General features: G+C 41.4%; 1 protein-coding gene across 1 annotated transcript; it reads left to right on the forward strand.

The window, feature by feature from the left end:
- Window positions 1–789: 789 nt before the first annotated feature.
- COLEC10 (collectin subfamily member 10) lies at window positions 790–17976 on the forward strand. The gene is made up of 6 exons (XM_030971602.1): window positions 790–1090; window positions 12051–12122; window positions 13474–13545; window positions 15613–15666; window positions 16629–16724; window positions 17544–17976. Exons 1-6 carry the CDS (start codon window positions 943–945, stop codon window positions 17933–17935), a joined length of 834 nt encoding a protein of 277 aa, XP_030827462.1. The 5' UTR covers window positions 790–942; the 3' UTR covers window positions 17936–17976.
- Window positions 17977–18921: the final 945 nt, after the last annotated feature.

Below are 18921 nucleotides of genomic sequence, written 5' to 3' on the forward strand. Positions count from 1 at the left end.
TTACAAATAATCATCTTCCCTTTCTTTTCTGCCAGGCTACGTTGAAGATCCTCTTATCCCTGGTTACTGTGCTCTCCTTAAGAGAAAGCTAGAGGTTTTTCCAGAAGGGATTGCACACAGGTAGGTATCTGTCACAGCTCCTTTCAAAAGGAAGGATGCATGCAACCTGTTCCTCCACCCAAGAGGCCTCCTACCCTGGTTTCAGGGTCCCAGCACCCAGCTGAACACCAGAAGGTTACCTCAGGATTTGTACCAACATGACTGGGCTTGGGGCTAGCACTGTGGAGCCATCTGTAAGCATAAACACATCATTTGTGTGTTTCAGGCTAAAACACCCATGGATAATGTCAACTTTTCATTTGTGGGTGCCTGACACCCAAAAGGTGAGATAGAGCACTGGCGATTTCCACCCACAGTGGACTGGCAGCTTGTCTGCTGTCACTAACAGTCTCCTTGGTGGAAAGATTTTATGGAAAAGTATTTCTACATCTTCTATGCAGTCTGCATTACTCTTCCAGCACACAGGCAGCCAAATGTATCCTATAACTAATTAGTACACACTTGGATACAATACCAAAGTCTTTTGTCCCTTGAGTAAGTGAAATCCTGGACATGAAAATTCAGTGCTGAGAGGCAAAAAAGTTACAAGAGAGATATTCCCATATGTTGGAGAAATTTTCCATGGCAAAAGTAGCTAAATGTCTCACTCAGATAAGAGATAAATTGGAATAAACAGCTGTCAGTGTTAAATAAATATCCTGGATAATGTGCAGGACAGAAATAACTACAGCATCGTCAAACTCCTTTCTTCACTTTATTTAGCTGCTCTTGCATGTAGATCCCAAGCTTTCCACTGCTCCAGTTAGTGAAGCATTTATTTTTGAGTCAGCTGCATTTCTTAAGACTGTAACAACGAAAGGCATTTCCTGAGAAACTGCAAGGATGAGCAGCAAGAAAGAACAACAGCTAACGACATATGGGACCCTTGTAGTGCTTTTTATCTTGCAAGTTCAGATTTTTGGTTTTGATGTTGATAATCGACCTACAACAGATGTCTGCTCAACACACACAATTTTACCTGGACCAAAAGGTGAGGAATTATCAGGTTGCTAATGCTGAGACCAGTACTGATAAAGGCTGATTTTTTATCAGTGGAGACTTGGAGGGCTTGTGGCATGGGCTGGGCATGAAAGATGTGAAATATTGCAGACTGTACAAACATCTAGTAAACTGTAACTGTAATGGGGGGAAATGGAGAAGCAAGGAGATTTAAATTTTCATTTCTTTAGTTTCAGGAACAGTGTCACATTTTCATATAAGTTAGAGGTATCTTTTTGCATCTTTCCTCAGCTACACAAATCTTGTGTTTTTTCTTGTGCTCATCACACAATGAAAACAGCTAACAGACACAAACTGAGGGACTTGTTTAAAAGTAGGCACCTATTGTGAGCTGTTAATGGTCTGCTTTGCATCTACAGATAGGGAGAGATACACAATATTTAAAATTACTAAACTGCCATTATTTTCAAATGTTTATTTGTAAATACATCTCTGCTACATTCATCAGACCTGATCCAGTAGCTCTTGTTGAATTAAACAGGACCTTTGCTAGAGATTTTAACAATAACTAGATCAACTCTGGCATGTACAGGTCTTTTATCTTCGAAACACTTTGCAAATATCCGAAACCAAATTTTCTGCATTAACTTACTTTTTCTGTAAGACAACTAATATCAGTGGAGTTGCCTGAAGGGTATCTTATTAGGTCCATGACATACAAATCTATCTTGCAGTGACAGATCTAAAATATATATTCCACACCATGGCTATTGCAGTTTCAAACTATTGCTTTCTTTTTAGTAATTCATTGTATTTTTCTATAGGCTACAGACTGAGAGGAAAAAAATGCAGCTGATTTAAATTTAAAGCAGAAAAAATATTATCAAGTCAAGAGCACTGCTACAGACTCATTTGTTTTTATGATGGATTATTCAAATGCATGTTGCTTAAAGGACCATTTTAAATCAGGAAATTAATTTCTTTATGATTAAAATCCAAGCTTAAATTTTTGCTGCCACAGCATATATGCAGAGAGATGTAATGATCCCCAAGGGAGCTAGTGGGTGTTGGTTTAGTTAGTATCTAAGTAATGGCAGGCTGGAGAACAAAGTTTGACAGTATTGTGTTTAACAAGTCACAAGGCTAATGAGGGGATCTCATGACAACACAGAGTACCTGGGACTCCAGCTGGCTTCTGTGGTCTACCTTGTATAGGGAGTATTTGAAGGGTAGATATTATTATTCTTTGTAAGTGCAGTACTGAGAAAATCAGGATTTAGTCATTAACAGTCCTATTTTTCCTGGCTGACATCACGACAGAAGATGAGACCAGCAGTTTATTGGCACGGCTCAATCTACTACTTTAGATCAGCATGCCCAAGATCCATGGTTGGTAGAAGGAGTATTGAGTATAAATCACTGCCAAATTACTAGCTCATATGCACTGCAGGTCATCAAATACATTTTGGCGACTATGTGATATGATCCTATAAGATTAATTTCAGTTCCTTCCAGAGCTGAGCTCATCCAGGACAGTTACAAGTAGCCCTTAATGGCACTGATTGTTCCAGCTTCCAGTCATCAGGGCAATTAAAGACCAAGCAGGCTTAGTGTATTAACTACCCTGGTACTTCTCAGGCATCTCTTGTAGCAAAGCATGAAAAATGCTTACCTAATATGCCAGAAGAAAGTCTGTCCTGCTGTCAGTTTTCCTTCATCCATCTAATGTCTATGACGTGATCCCAAGCTTATGATCACAGCCATAGGCAGAACTTTACTGTTTAAACTCTAAGCTTGATAACAAGCAAGCCTCTGACTTTTGCTGCTGTAGTTTTTTTTCCCCTGTGCTACATCTCTTGTGTCCCTTTGTCCATTGTTCTCTTTAAAATGGGTTTTGACTCATTCTGCCCCTCCCATCAAAAAACAAATTTTAAAAAGTAAAAAAAAAAAAAAAAAAAAAGTAGAGATTTTCAGTGTTCATAACTAGTGATTCTTGATGTTTGACCCAAGGTGTTAGGAACAACTTGGTCCTAGCTGGGCTGTTGTGGCACAGAGACTGAAAACTTACATCAGCTAACACTGATTCACAGCTGAGTAACTGGGGCAATAATGACCATGCTTTGTACTTCATTGACTTCTTGAGTCCAAAGAGAACCAAGTAATGAAGCATAAATGAAACAATGATTTTTCCAGGGCAGCCAGGTTATTGGCCTAGCAAAAGTAGTCATGGCCCTATTCCTTACTTTCTACCCTTCCAAGCCTGCAAGCAAAGCAGGCTGGCTGCTGCTGAGAAAGGGTCTGGGACTGTGGGGAGGCAGCAGCTGACGCAGTGAGAGCAAAGGCACCAGCTGTTGTGGCTCTGGCAGCATCAGGAGGATCAGGCTCTGCCCCCCTGGACTGTGCCTTTGAGGGGTGTCCCAGCTCTGACCTTTCTTCCAGCCTGCTCTCCCCTGGAAACTGCAAGCTCTGATCAGCAAAGGAAGTTTTAAGTGGGCTGCTGACATAGATGAGACGGGAGTTGATCTGCTATGAGTAAATCAATAAGCAACAACATGAGGGTAGAAACAAGCAGAGGATGACCCAAAACTCTGACTTCTGAACTCCCATTAAGTATGTGAGCAGGGGCTGGCACTGCAGAAGCTGTTTTCACATGGATTCATGGGCTCTCAGCACTTCAGAAGACTGACTCTAGATCTTGCTATCTGTCCCTGATCCCAGTTCATTTTCTTTGAAATCCAGACACAAGAACTTTGAAAATCTTGAATCAGATCCAGGTTGAGAAAAGGATGAAATTTGAAGAGCACCGGGAGTTTCCCATAGCAGTTTAGATGTAAAATGTTTCTTTATCATTATTTCTGACAAATGATGCTTATAAACTCTGTGACATTGGCTGGTACCTCAAAATAGCATTTACTGTGGTCACCAGTAAAGCTGTCCATCTCTCAGCTTTAATTGTGCTTACGCAGTTCCACTCCTGGAAAATCTCAAACCCTTTCAGAAACCAGATATGTTGCTATCCACGTTGCCTTCCAAAAATACAGAACGCCTTACCACATCCTATAGCTGTTCAAATCTATAACTAAATTTCCCTCCTAGTGCCTCATTTTTGATCTGAAGAGTCCTTTAATTTCAACACATAATTCTATTTTTCATGGCTTCTAGAATTCCTCGTTTTAACACAGAGTAAATTTCTGGAAATTATCAGCCTGAGCTACAAAGCTCAGGGGACTTACATACATAAATTCAAGAGATAGAGGGTCTGTATTTCTTACCAATGGCAGTCTGATTCCTCACTGAAGCCACCATAATTCATGGGTCTCTAAGATCACGTCAGAATGGCAGCAGAAGAGGCTGGGAAAATCAAATCATGCAGACCAAGTTAAAGGAGAATCAAGAATGATTGAAATTATTTCTGTGTTATTAAAGAAATAATGTATATTCCATTCATGCACAAACGTCCACACTTTCAAATAATACAAGTCAGCAGAGGTTCACTGAGCCATCTGGAGGCTTGGGTATGCCTTGTGCAATGCAATATGAGAGGAGGGTGTTTCTAATGAAGTCCAATTTATAAGTAGAAAGGCAATCAGAGAAGTCTTTTTTTTTTTCTTTAAGATTTTTTTTTTAAAGAAGGGAAGGGCTTGCATTGTCTAATTTGAACCTGGATGAAGAAAGATAATCTGTGTGTGTGTAAGAATGGTGCATATGTAAGAGCCCTGCATGTTCCTACAGGACACCTGGGAATGTGACCATGGGTGCAGTTTCACACTACAGCTGAACATGCTACTCAGCTCTCAGGTTTTCTGACAAAAAAGGGAGGCCAAACATCTTTTTCTTCCACTCTGACCATGTGGTCCCTGCTTCACCTGTGCTGGCTCAGCTATTTCACAGACTCACAGAATATTCTGAGCTGGAAGGGACCCACAAGGATCGTTGAATCCAACTCTCACATGAATGGCCCATGTAGAGACTGAACCCACCATCCCAGCATTGCCAGCACCAGGCTCTGGCCAAACCAGGCTCTGCACTGAGCTGATTCAGCTCACTCACTAAAAATGTCTATCTGCCTTATTGATATTCCTCTGTTTAGGGAGATGAATTTCTTCCAAATAGGGTGAAAAGAATGCTCAACATCAGGCAGAGGGAAGGGAGGCATACAGGACAGTGCTGGGAACTGAGGGGAGGAGGAAGGACAGGGAGGGGAACAACACGTCAGAGAGGCAGCTGATGTCAAGAAATCCTGTCCTCACTAGCCAAATGCAGCATGAAAGCAAGAATGCACAGTTATGGGAAATTTGCTAAGGATCTAAATGACACTGAAAGTGAAATCAGAGGAAATTTTGAGTCTTTCCATTGACGTAACTGTGACGTGCTCATCCATTGGAAACACAAACAGGGCTGTGTTTGCTTATTTCTTAAAGTCTGTGACTCCCTCTAGTGACAAACCCTCTCGGCAGATATTGTGCATGCCCAAGTGCTGCAAAGGCTCTTCCTGCTCAGGGTCGTTCAGTGTCCCGAGCTACACAGCTAATCCTGTGACGTTCTTCCAGGAGGGCAGGCATTCAGTTGCTTCTGTAGGGTTCTCAAGGCTTCAGAATTATGCTCATCTCCTTATTCTTTCAGGTTGGATAAGGAGAGGCAGAAATCACCTGTACTCTTCACATTCAGTCTCTGGAGGTGGGGAGGGTCCATCTGCCACCTCAGGTGGGACTAAGAGCATGACACATGGAGCTCAGCAGAACTGTGTCACACACGTAACAAATTCCATACAAAGCCTTTGTGGTAGGGCATTGGCTGTGCCTAGGAATGATAAATGCATCTAAGGCAAACAGTGCAAAGCTGCTTGCCTTGCTTGAGAATACCACCATGTGGTATCCTTATCAAGATTAAAAGAAAGATTCTCATCCTTCCCCGCTCACATCAAATTAACCATTTGGCCCAGGGCTTTTCAAAGACTCTTTGGCTGGTAGTGGAATTTTTTCGGTTTAGAGTATCTGGTGTAGGAGGACAACTGTGCTGTAGCCCAGCATAAGTGATGCTTCTGTCATTTGAAAAGGTGGGCATGTCCTGGATTCTGGAGCGAGACATACCTGCAAAAGAGAGGATGAGAGAGCACTAACATTTCTGTAGTATTTAGCTGACCTGAGGCCGTGGCACACCAGCACACCTGACAAAGTGGTCCCAGGGAGTCTCTCAGCACAGCTCCAAATGTGCTGAGAGCTACTCATGCATAAGCCCAGTTCAGAGTCTCCTCTCAGCCTGCAGAGGTGCCCTCAGCCTGATGCAGATAAACATGGGCTCTGAAACCCCCAGGAATTACACCCAGGTTCTCCAAGAGCCATGGTCAGCCCTTGACCACAAGACTTGGAGAGTCACTAAATAACTGTGAACTTGAAAACATCCTAAGTTCATTAATACAAACTAGATTAATTGCCTACAAAAGATTCATCAGGGAAATCTAAGTCACTTAAAGGTCAGTAAATTCTTACTAATTAAATTCTTACCAAAGGTAACCTCTCAACATTTAGTTATTTAGTGTTATTTAGTCAAATTCCAAAAAAGAGAGAGCCCCTTTCAACTGCCTAAAAATCCTGCTGGTAATTGGACCTTCAGCATTTTCCTGAGCTTGTTTACAGAAGGTCTGCAGTTCCCTCTCAATTACAATTTAAATTTTCTAATGGCTGCAAAATTTACTTACTTCTTATGGCTTGTGCTCTTCTGCCTTGCACAGTCCCAAGCTGGAAGAGTCTAGTTATTTACTGCTTCAGGCATTTCTTTTAGCAATCTGGTGTTTCATATCTGTGACACACAAGAAACCAATCACCTTGAGGAAATGCTAACAAGGCTGAGAAATAGTCTTACTTCAGTTAATGACTCCAAGTGCTTCTTCACCCATGCTTCGGATACCAGTGCAGTATAATATCTGACATCTCTGCAAACACAGTTTTAAAGTGACAATCTGCTAATTACGTTAAAATTTAACCTGATACTGCCCCAAGTGCAAGGCAGCACGGAGGAGAGATTAACCTCTAGGTATAGATAACAAGCATATGAGGTCAGGGATCAGAAAATTTGTGTTGCACAAAGCACAGTACTACAGAACTCAAAAAACCAGTCCAGAGTACTAGCAGAACATATTTATTTTTTCCCCTGGAAGATTAAAAAAAAAAAGGTGCCTAATGCAGTGGGATGGCTTGTCCACATGAAGTCTCAGAGGACAGAGAGGGATACTTATGTTAAACTAGAAATAAAGCCAATTCAGCCCCTGCCCAAAACAGTCGGCCAGCCTGTCTCCCCTACTTGGTTGCAAATCATAGCAAGACCACAAGAGGGAAGCACAACCCAAGAGTTCACCTTTCGGTCCAAAACTTGAGATCACAGCGCGCAGCAGCTCAAGGAGGACACAGAACGTGCCATATCAGCAGGTACTGGGCTTAATCTAGTCTTAAATTAACAATAAAATGGTATCACTAACTAATACTCTTTGTTTCTACCCTTGTTTTGTAATGGCCTACCTATTCTCAGATGACAGATGGGGAGAAAAGCAGGATTGCCCTCTCTTACAGACAGGCAAATTATTGTGCTTCCCATTTTCCTGGATATGAAAAGTAAGACAGAGTGTGGCAGGCTTCTTTACACCAAGATGAAACAGATGATGGAACTTATTTTCCTCTCCCTTAGGCTTTTAGAGGTCTTAAGCAAAAATTTGGATCACATAAGGTGTTAATAAAAGTTGAGGCACTGCCTGACCTCTGGAAATCCCCAGAACAATCTTTGCCACACCCTTTACTCCTCTCACCTGTCAGCTCTCAGGCTAATGGCCCGTACAGGACAAAGTAGCTTCAACTTCAGCAGCCCTAGGTGTGAAAATCTTGTTCCAAAGTCCATCAGGAAAAGTCACTGGATCTTTCGGTGGCTCAAAATGTTGAAACTGAGATAGGAATAAAACACCTTTAGAAAGTAATTACAGCTTCTCCACTTGTATATTGACTTTCTTTCCTGGGTTCTATTTTTAGGATTAACTGTTTCACAAATGAGAAAGAGAGGGATGGAGGGAGGAAGGGAGGAAGGAAGGCTCTTGCACAGAGATCTTCCTTCTGCAGCAAACAACAGTACTTCCATAGCTTTGACTCTACAGAGCAGCCTGCAGAGACTGTAACTGGCTGATCTGAGAAAGGTGAGGAGGACTGCCAGGATGACAAGCCCTGGTTTGGAAGGGTAGCAGGAATATGGTTTGTTTTCCACAGGCCAAGGAATCTCCCTCAGCAGCTTCTATACCAGACCCAGAATTACAGCTTTTTTTTTACACAAAGGAATTCATTGCACAGGGAAAGGCTGGACATGAAAAGCCTCCCCCATCTCCCTTCCTTGTCACAGAACACAGTCCATTTGTGAAATATTGCCATGTTGCATTTCTAGTCAAGATTCATCCAGCCTTTCCAGTCTTTGGATCATGCACTGCCTCCTTTCTATTGTCACACATATTTCCCCCTGTATGGGTTTGCAGATGATGATGAGATCAGCTCTTAACCTGCTCCCAAACTGTCCGTTCACAAGCCCCTTATCAGCATCTGGAAACTTTTCTGAATTTCTGAACTACTGAAAAGTGACTTTTGCACTTTCACAGGGGTTTCATGCATAGATTTGCAAAGAACAATTTCCTCTTGTTAGCATTGAAGTCAACAGCAAAATTAAACCATGAATTCTCTAGCTCTGTTTGATGGTCAGTAGAATCATAAAATCATAGAATGGTCTGGGTTGGAAGGAACCTTAAAAATCATCTAGCTCCAATCTCCCTGCCATGGACAGAGACACCTTTCTACTGGACCTGCTTGCTCCATTCTGCCTTGCCTTGAACACTTCCAGGGATGGGGCATCTGCAACTTCTCTGGGCTCGCCATCCTCACACTATGGAATTTCTTTCTAATATCTAACATAAATCAATTCTCCTTCAGTTAAACTCATCCCCCCTTGTCCTGTCCCTACATATCCTTGTAAAAAGTCTCTCTCCATCTTTCTTGTAGGCTCCCTTCAGGTACTGGAAGGTTGCAATTAGGTCACCCCAAACCCTTTTTTTCCCAGGCTGAACAAAACCAAATCTCTCAGCTTTTCCTCGTAGGAAAGGTATTCCATCCCTCTGACCAACTTTGTATACTCCTCTGGACTTGCTCCAACAGGTCCATGTCCTTTTTCTGTCGAGGACCCCAGAGGTGGATGTAGCACTTCAGGTGGGGTCTCACCAGAGCAGAGTGAAGGGGCACAATCACCTCCTCAACCTGCTGCCCACTCTGCTTTTCATGGAGTCCAGAACAGGTTTGACTTTCTGGCCTGTGAGTGCACATTGCCAGCTCATGTCCAGCCTCCCATCCACCAGCACCCCCAAGTCCTTCTGGGCAGGATGGGAACCCAGTAAAAGCAAGCATCCTTTCATCAGCTCCAGCTCAGACCCACAGCTTCAGCTGAATATTTCAGGAGCTTGGCTTTTAGAAAGATACACTAGCTTTTACAGTATTTTTAAGACCTAGTGAAAAGAGAGATGTTTAAAATTTATATTGCTGTCTGCTTTTAGACTTTTCTTTCCCTACTTTACCTGTGGAAGCTGGTGTTAAAAAAAGAGCCTGAGTGAGCCAGCACACACCACATTGTTTCCTCCTTGTCCATCCCTTCAGCAACTGCTTCCTCCCTTCAATGTGAACTGAAGTTCAGCCCTTTATCTTCCTCAGCTTGGCCCACTGACCTTCCCCCCAAAGGGCATCCTGACCAACAGGGTGAGTCTGCCCTTCACAAGAGAGTCCCAGCATGGAAGGGTTTTTTCAGCATAAAGGGACAGGCTCAGCTCAGTCCATGTAACTGGAACGGAAAGGTGCCAAACAGCTAAAACTAAATTTTATGTGCTGCAATTAATGTGTAGCACTTCTCATCTGCTATCACTCTACAGAACAGCCCATGACATGCTACCTCTGACTACAGAAGCTGAAGGCCAGGAGTGAGTGGGGCAGTATTTTTCAGAAAAAAAATGAGACCAATGTAATGATCAGTCTTAAAGCAACCATGGGAAGGTACTTTCTCCCCAGCACATTAAAAAAATAATTGAGCTATTTGCCACAGGATATTTTATATAAGGGCCAAAGGTATAAATGGGTTTAAAAGGCACAAGGTTAATTGGTGGAGGAAAGAATCACTAGTGGCTGTTCATGAGGGGAGGGGATGTGTCACATCCACATTTTCTGAAAAATTCCTTCACCCAGGATTTTTCCCCTGGGAAGTTAAGAAGCCTCAGAGAAAAAAGAAAACAAATTCTTACCTCATTTGCTTCTCCTGTGTTGTGCTCACATGTGGAATGTGTTTGGAGATTGTTTACCCACAGGTGATTGTTTCATTGGATTTCTGGTGTGAGTGTTTTCACTCATTGGCCAATCAGGGCCAAGCTGTGTCGGGACTCTGGAGAGAGTCACGAGCGAGTTTTCATTATGATCTTTTTAGCCTTCTGTAATTATCCTTTGTGTATTCTTTAGTATAGTTTAGTATAGCATTCTTTAATATAATATAGTATCATAAAATGATAAATTAGCCTTCTGAGAACATGGAGTCAGACTCATCATTCCTCCCTGCCACGAGGGTCCCAGCAAATACCATAGTGATGCAGTGCTTGGCTCAGGTAAGCACTGAGACCATTGCTGTGAGAGGCTGGAAGTGGCTGCCTGGGCCATAGTCACCCTCAGGACACCTCAGTTCCCTGCACACTTTTTGCTGGGGCTGCAGGCACCACCCTTAGTGAGACAGGTTATTGGTCTTGTCATATACTGCTGTTCTATCCTCACCTCTAGCTGACATCCAGGCACACTTTCCTCCCTTGGCTCTCCACATACTGAACGACCAACTGGCTGCCACTACCATGTGAGCTCCTGGCTGAGCCAAGAGGCTGTGGCCCTGCTCCCCACTGCACAGCAAGGCTCATTGCCAACAAGGGCAGGGAACAATGGGAGAGGCTCTGGAAGGCTGCCCTGCTCAGTGAGGGCCCTTTGCTACAGGCGAGTTGTGTGTCTCCTCCCCACCTCTGCTGGGGGAAGAAAAAAAATCTTCCTCCTATGATCTGGCTCCAAACTAAGAAGATGACAAAATCATCTTTAGTCTTTCTTTCCTTACTTCTTTGCTGCCTTCCTGCCTTCCATGCAAAGCAACCTTGTATGCTACTTGTGGAAGGAAATAACATCTCTTTCTGACTAACTGCTGCCTTGCACTTTTACCCTATATGCTGCACAGTGAGAGACTGTCTTCCAACAGTGAAAATGCTTATACAGAACTATACAAGAACCTGTGTAATAGGGTCTCAATCTCATTTAGAAGAATCTCTGCACTACCATAATAAATGCAATGATTTTGCCTCTTACAGATATTCTCTGCATGACCTTTCAAAATAAAGCATTGGAGTAATTGCAAAACAAGTTTCTTGTACCAACATACAAATGCCATCTGTCAAAAAATGAAGGCAAGAATTGTGTCATATTAAGTGCCAAGGTCTATGTCAAGATCTATTTCAACATATTTACATTCCTCTCATTCCAAATGCATCTGCATACCCTGAACACAGAGTCACTAGGAAGGGAATCACTAGGAACAATTAATAAACACCTGTTGCCTCCCTTGGCAGTTTGCCCCTGTGTGCTCAAGTTTCCCAATACCAAAAGATTGGTTTATTTATCTGCTTTATAGCTAATAATGTTTAAAGTGTAGGAGTAGGAATTGCTGTTGTATAATTTTCATGTTGTAACAGCCTCTCTGAAAGGGAAAGCTTTTCACTTTTCCTAATGATGGTCAGATTCCTCATCTCTTTTCTGAAAATTTATCTCATGTCTGCTGTGCCTTCAATGTGAAATAAAAAGAAATCAGTAGGGGGAAAAAACCATGAATTTTTCTTTCTGAATGTGTTTAGTTGTACTTACTGCACTGACAGAAATGTACCATGATGTTTTATTTTGTTTTTTTGGAAGGGGATGAAGGTGAAAAGGGAGACAGAGGAGAAGTAGGCAAACAAGGAAAGGTTGGACCAAAAGGACCAAAAGGTATTTATAATGGTTTGTTGGCTATTGCTGGCATATGAATATCATTATACACGACTGTACTGATGCATATGATTGGTGTTTAATGCTTTTAATTTCTGTTTCACCAGTGGATTTCACAATCCTGTCAAACATTAATTGGTAAATATAACAATATTTAGCTTGGTTCAATTCCTATTGATACTTAAGACAAATATACACGGCTGTCATGAGTGTGATTCAGAAAACCTATATCATATACATAATCAGAAAGATTACTCTTACTGATATTAGCCTTTAGTTGAAATTGAATTTTGAGCATTATTGCCTAACAACATGTCAGGGTGCTCAATAAAATTTGGTTTCAGTTGTCTGTATTCTGGAGACAAAGCAAACAAAGCCATACAAATAAAAAGTTCCTCTGATCAAACAGCATCCAAGATGAGAACAAGGCCTTGCAGATGTTTCAGGACTTGGCTCAATTAAATATGTTCCATACCCACAGTGTGACCTGGGCACATCATTTAGAGGCACCAGATGTGACTGTGTCAGCCTTGTTTGCATACTCTAATTTGAAAGCTTAATTTATCTTTAGAGTTTAATGACAATACATGTCCAAGATCTTCCTTCTTTGACTGTGGCTTAAGACTAATCAGGAAAGTTTTTACTTTTATAGAAACTTTAAAATCACTCTGTTATTATTGTTATAATAAAAACCTTCTTCCATTTTTAATTGCATTCTTATGATTTCACTTCTTACCTTAAAATGAACATCAGGTAAGATACAAGGAATTCAGGGAATCAACCATTTACAAAGCATTTTATTGATGTTAAAGTCCTTTTGCAAACTGAGATTCCCTAGATTGGCCTGTCATCATTAGACAGCTATTTCAGAACTTACACTATTTATTAATCAATTAAAAAGGACACCTGTTATTTTGGTGCTCTGAAGACTGGGAAAACACATACAGCAAAATTAGTAGCTCCCTACTTGCAGTCCTGCTTTGAGAAGGACTCCCAGCAAAGCCACAAGGACTTAGGAAAGTGTTTTGCCTGGGGTGGAGAAAAATAAAAAAGCCTTAGGCTGTGAAGTAAATCACTAGCAGTTTTAGTTTCTATTTTCTCTGAGACAATATGATGTTTGAACAGGCAATTTTATTAAGGTTCTATGCCATGTCCTACTGTTGTACCCTACAGGAGCAGAGATCTGGCTGTACTCTTCCAAATATCCTCAGGGCTGTGCTTACTTCACTTTGCCACACAGGCAGACTGGCCACACTCAGGAATAACAGCAGCAGTAGAGACCTAAAGAGTGCCTCAGAAAAGAAATTACAGCAACTATCCATACTCATTTCCTCTTCATTTCTTCTCTTAGGAAACAAAGGACCAGTGGGTGACGTTGGTGACCAGGGAATGCTTGGTAAAATTGGTCCAATTGGTGGAAAAGGTAAGCTCTGATCTGGGAATTTTCTTGGGGTTTTTCCCTCAAGGTAAATATGTGCTTTATGAGAGCTCCAGATATGAAGCAATATTAGATAATGGTACAAACAATACTCTCCAAATAAAGTTTTGAATAAAGATTGGTGATGAGAGTGAACTGAAATACCCTAGTTTTATTTCTTCATCCAAGATATCCAACTAATTTGGCTAAAATAATTTCTTTTATGAGTTAAGACATCAATCCTCTTTGAGGGATCTAGTTGAAGGTGTTTCTGCTCATTGCATGGGGGTTGGACTAGATGACCTTTAAAGGTCACTTCCACCCCATACTATTCTATGATTCTGTGGTAAAGGAGGATGGGAGAAATTCAGTGCCTGTGAAGTAAATCCTCTGAACACTCTAAGAGACAAATGTGTGCCTTTGATTTGGATGCTGAAGGCCTAAGTCAATGTCCTGCTGCTGCTGCAGATGCCACACCTTGCCACCTGCACTGCCGTGGGTCATGTGACAAGCAATGCACAGGACATCCCTGTCCTGGTAAGGAATGAATTCAGGAATTTTAAGAAGGTGCTCACATAAGCAGGGATGGCAACTACTTGCAAATTAAGGTAGACTCCAAATCTGCCTGGACAATAATTGAATGAAATTGTGCTCTATTTATCTCGAGAAGAAGCTCAGGCATTCCTTTTTGATATTCCTAAAGAGCTACTTAAGAAGGAATATTACTTCTGACACAAGATCTGCCTTGAAAGCTGATCAGGGACACCACCATTGCCAGGAGAACTCTGGGGTCTCAAACCAGCAGTTCTGCTGAGTGGGTGGAACAGTCTCTCTGAAGAGCTTCTCAAACCACTGTTTTTAATAAACCTCTCATGGCCTCCAGCCAGTCCCAGTATCAGGCAAGAAGAAAGTATTTTGACCTGAGGGATTAATTTTCAGAAGCACCAAAAAAACTGAAAACTCAGAGAGTTATCTCCTAAAATGTCATCAATCCCCAAAGGAGACAAAAAATGAAGAATGTCACAAGTTGCTTTTCTTTATCTGAAAGTAAACCAGTGTTCTGAGCCTTTAAATCAAGTTCTCTTTTAATCTGAATGCACAATTTATTGTCCCCTTACAGTTTTTTCTCGTTTTCTTTATTTGCGGAAGCAAAGGTCACTGTTTAAATCTATGACTAAACATTGGAATTCTTAATGAAGTAAGCCTGAAAATCCAGCTTGCAAGTGTGCTGTGGGTGTGCTGCTAATTAAAATGACAGCCAACATCTAAATTCTTTTAAAAAAACACAACCATATAAAGTAAAAAGTACATAAGAACATGGCTATCAATAAGGCAGAGCAAGTATTAGAATGTTTTGGCAGAGCAAGTAGTAGTATGATTTGACCTCTGGAGGTTTTATTCATAAAAGCGCTGACATAAATTTCAGATAAAGTCCAGCTGTTCCTGACCCAAATTACAACTGAGATTTTTTAAAGAACAGGTCACCTCCAGTTATATAGTAGGAGAGCATTTGGAGAAGTATTTCTATCATTCTTATAATTTACAAAAGAGAGGGAAAGCAGTTGGATGCAAAAAATCCCAGTTCCATAAACTGAACTTAAATGCTGGTCCTTAATGCAGGTGCCAACAGCTGCCCACACATACAGTCTCTTGCACGCATGAATTCAGTGGCTTAGAGCACATCTGCTGCCTCCTCTCACCATGGAGCTGCTGAACTTGGGGAAGGGCTCTGTCCTCAGCCCCTGAGAGAACCCAGATCTCACCTTTTCAAGATTTCTTAAGTGCTTTCAGCCTCTCAGGATCATTTTGCGGTTTATATTTAAAGTAAGTGGTACCAGGAGCCAGCAGTACACAAGATGCCTGTGTTATCAGTGAGTTAGCTATTAAAGGGCTCTCATTTCCATGCACCAGAATTAATCATGGTTTGTTTAACATGGCACGTCTTTCAGTACAGATCATTAGAGCTTCCTATCAAAAGCACACTGTTAATATATTATTAAAAGAGTTTTTGAATATGCTTCCCTGACATATGCACTGTCTGAGATCTGAGAATATATTTTCCTCTTTATTCAGGTGACAAAGGAGCCAAAGGCTTACCAGGGGTTTCAGGAAAAAAAGGAAAAGCAGGTATGCTATGCATCCTTCTGCGCAGAATGGTCAAATCTGCTGGATCTTTGATTTCAGGGTTGGTTTGTATAGAATTCCATGAAATTTTGAGGCCCAAGGAAAATACATTGAAATGCCCAAGGAGAATAAATGAAATGTAATTGAGGCCCAAGGAGAATAGAGGAAATGTAAGGAAGAGATTGAAAATAAAGGATAGTGTAGGAACATGACTGATTCCTATTAATATACCAGCATGCACAAAATATGAAGTCACCCAAATTCATGGGTAATATTTGGTATCATAAAAACTAACACACAGGCCAGCAGTATGCATTTAAACTGGATACTAGAAGAAAGTTACTTAGTATCAAAGGAATTAAGCCCTTTAACAGTTTCCTAATAGGAGCATGGGGACGAAAAAGTGATATTAGATAGAAACATAATCTGTTGTCAAATTAATGCAATACATTTGCTTACAGGAGGAGAATTTGACTCTGATGAATTAGAAACCTAGCAACATTGAATGGTTACCCACCTTGAATGTATACTAGTGTTTATTTTTAAGAGATTGCATATAAAATGACCATTTGGTGTTTAATGGGAAACCATCAGCAACTAATTTTCTTTCTGAGAAAAACAAAAAGAGCAAACAAAACTTCTAGCAAGCCAAATTCCAGGTTAAAAAAAAAAAAAAGAAAAATATTAACTGAGACTTCAGGGCTTGAAAGCTATTGATTTTTGGGTCAGTATTAACTTGCTTAAGCCAGTTAGCAAGGGAGTGTACAGAGTGTACAGAGCTAAAACATTAAACACTTTGATCAACACAAGTGTAGCCAGTGGAGTAAGGTGAAGACTGGCCCTCCACAAGTGGAGCCCAGGTCTTCAGAAGCTTTGGAAGTGGGCTACAGGTGACTCTCATGTACACACACCCACCCCCAAATGCTTCTAAATTGGTAAATCCTTTATCCTCTGTATTGCATCAGGCACTGTCTGTGACTGTGGGAGATACCGCAGATTTGTCGGACAACTGAATATCAATGTTGCTCGTCTTAACACATCCATCAAGTTTCTGAAGAATGGTAAGGATCCTTAAGTATTTGAGGGGATTTACTTGATTCCAATAACAGATATCATTGCTATTCTTCAACCACTGTTGATTTATGGAAGTGTGGGGTGACTCCTGAATTATCTGGGAGTGTGTTAATTTTCTGAGGCCTAACTCTGCTCAGGCCCACTCCAGCACCAGTCCAGCAATCCATTAGCAGAGACAATCAATTTCCAGAAATCCAGGCATGCTCCTTGGCACTGCTTAATTCACTAGGCTATAAACTCACTGGTTGAGAGTCTGCCTTTTAAAGCTGCTGAGCAACCAAAATTTTCTTCCGAGTCAATGCCACAGTGCTACAGCAGCTCTGAATATCAGGCCGTGTTTAAAATATCTTATCTCAGCAGTCACATTCATTTGCCTCTACATGGAAAGGGCCTGAAAAGCTATTTATACCACTGTATTTTTACCCTTAGGCACTGTTTCACAATCTATATTCTAGAACATACAAAGCAATAGGGTGATCCAGAATTAGACATTGCCATTTGACAATTTAGCATGCCTTAAGCTGATTCCTAGACAAGACATCCAGGAAATAAAACTGAAGCATCACAGGAGACATGCCAATCAGGACTGAGTAGTTCTTGTCTTAATGTATGCTAAGAGCTTGACAATCCCATTAGTCACATCAATCTCTGATCATGTCCTCATCATTCATCATAAATACAGTGGTGGGAATACTTTTCCTCCTTCCCTTTTATTAACTCTAATGTAAAAATCATATTGTCATATTGGAATAGAATAACCTTCAGCATCTGTTGACATGCCATTAAGCAATTTTTCTTCTTCAAAGTTATAGCAGGTATCAGAGAGACAGATGAGAAATTCTATTACATTGTGAAAGAAGAGAAGAATTACAGAGAAGCCTTGATCCACTGCAGGGACAGAGGAGGATCACTGGCCATGCCTAAAGATGAGGCAACCAATGCCTTGATTGCTGACTACATCTCCAACAGCGGCCTGTTCCGAGCCTTCATTGGGCTGAATGACATGGACAGAGAAGGACAGTTTGTGTATGCAGACAACAGCCCACTGCAGAACTACAGTAACTGGAAGCAAGGGGAGCCTCATGACCCAGCTGGTCACGAGGACTGTGTGGAAATGCTCAGCACAGGAGAATGGAATGACTGTGAGTGCCAAGTCACCATCTACTTTGTCTGTGAATTCCTCAAGAAGAGGAAATAAAAGTGCCAGCGAACGTGCCTGGCACCTGCTGTACATAAAATAACCCGTCCTCATTCATTTATGCTAGGGAGAGCAAACCAGGGATAGGAAACCAGGGATAGGGACAGGGCTCAATCCAGCCTTCACATCACTGGGCTAAGCAAGAGTAACTGCTGTTTCGTAATCAGTGACTGTAAAGTCAGCACAGGTCTGCAGGGGGCATCCAGCCAGTTGTGAATTTTTATTTTATTTCTACATGCATCTTAGGGTTGGCGTTTCTATGTGTAATTTAGGGGTAAATTTAGACCATGCAGAACAGAATATAATTTCACCAGTTCCAGAAATAGTAAGATCATTGGTATATGAAGTACTGATGTGGTTTGTGAAGTCCACAGATGGAAAGAGCATGACCTTCATCAATCTCTGACTTGCACAGGGAGTCCCAGTAATCTCCCTCATGACTTCAGAGCTCAAAGTAAAGATTTTAAGTATCTCTTGAAAAAAATCCTTCTTTTGTTAGAATCATAATTTGAGGTGGAAGGTATCTCTGGAGGTCATTTGGTTAAATCTTGCATTCAAAGTAGGACCAACTTCAAATTTACAAGTTGTTACACTCTCATTAATTTGACTGTACAATTATATTGCCTGATAGGCATTTATCTGGTCCTCTGTACATTTATCTGGTCCCCTACAATAACATTCTCTTTAAACTGGAGAAATGGATTAAATGGGCAGACTGTAAGGTGGATAAAAAATTGGTTAGATGGCTGCATCCAGAGGGTATTGGTCAATGGCTCAGAGTCCCAATGGACATCATTGACAAGGGATGTCCCTCAGGGATCTCTAGTGGGACCAGCACTATTTAATACCTTCATTAATGACATAGACAAAGGCATGAAGTGCACCCTCAGCACACATGCAGATGGCACCAAGCTGGGTGGTGCAGTTGACACACCTGAAGGATGGGATGCCATTCAGATGGATCTGGATGCTATGAGGGAAGTGGT

The sequence above is a fragment of the Camarhynchus parvulus genome, chromosome 2 (genome assembly GCF_901933205.1).
Source record: "Camarhynchus parvulus chromosome 2, STF_HiC, whole genome shotgun sequence".
NCBI classification, from domain to species: Eukaryota; Metazoa; Chordata; class Aves; order Passeriformes; family Thraupidae; genus Camarhynchus; species Camarhynchus parvulus.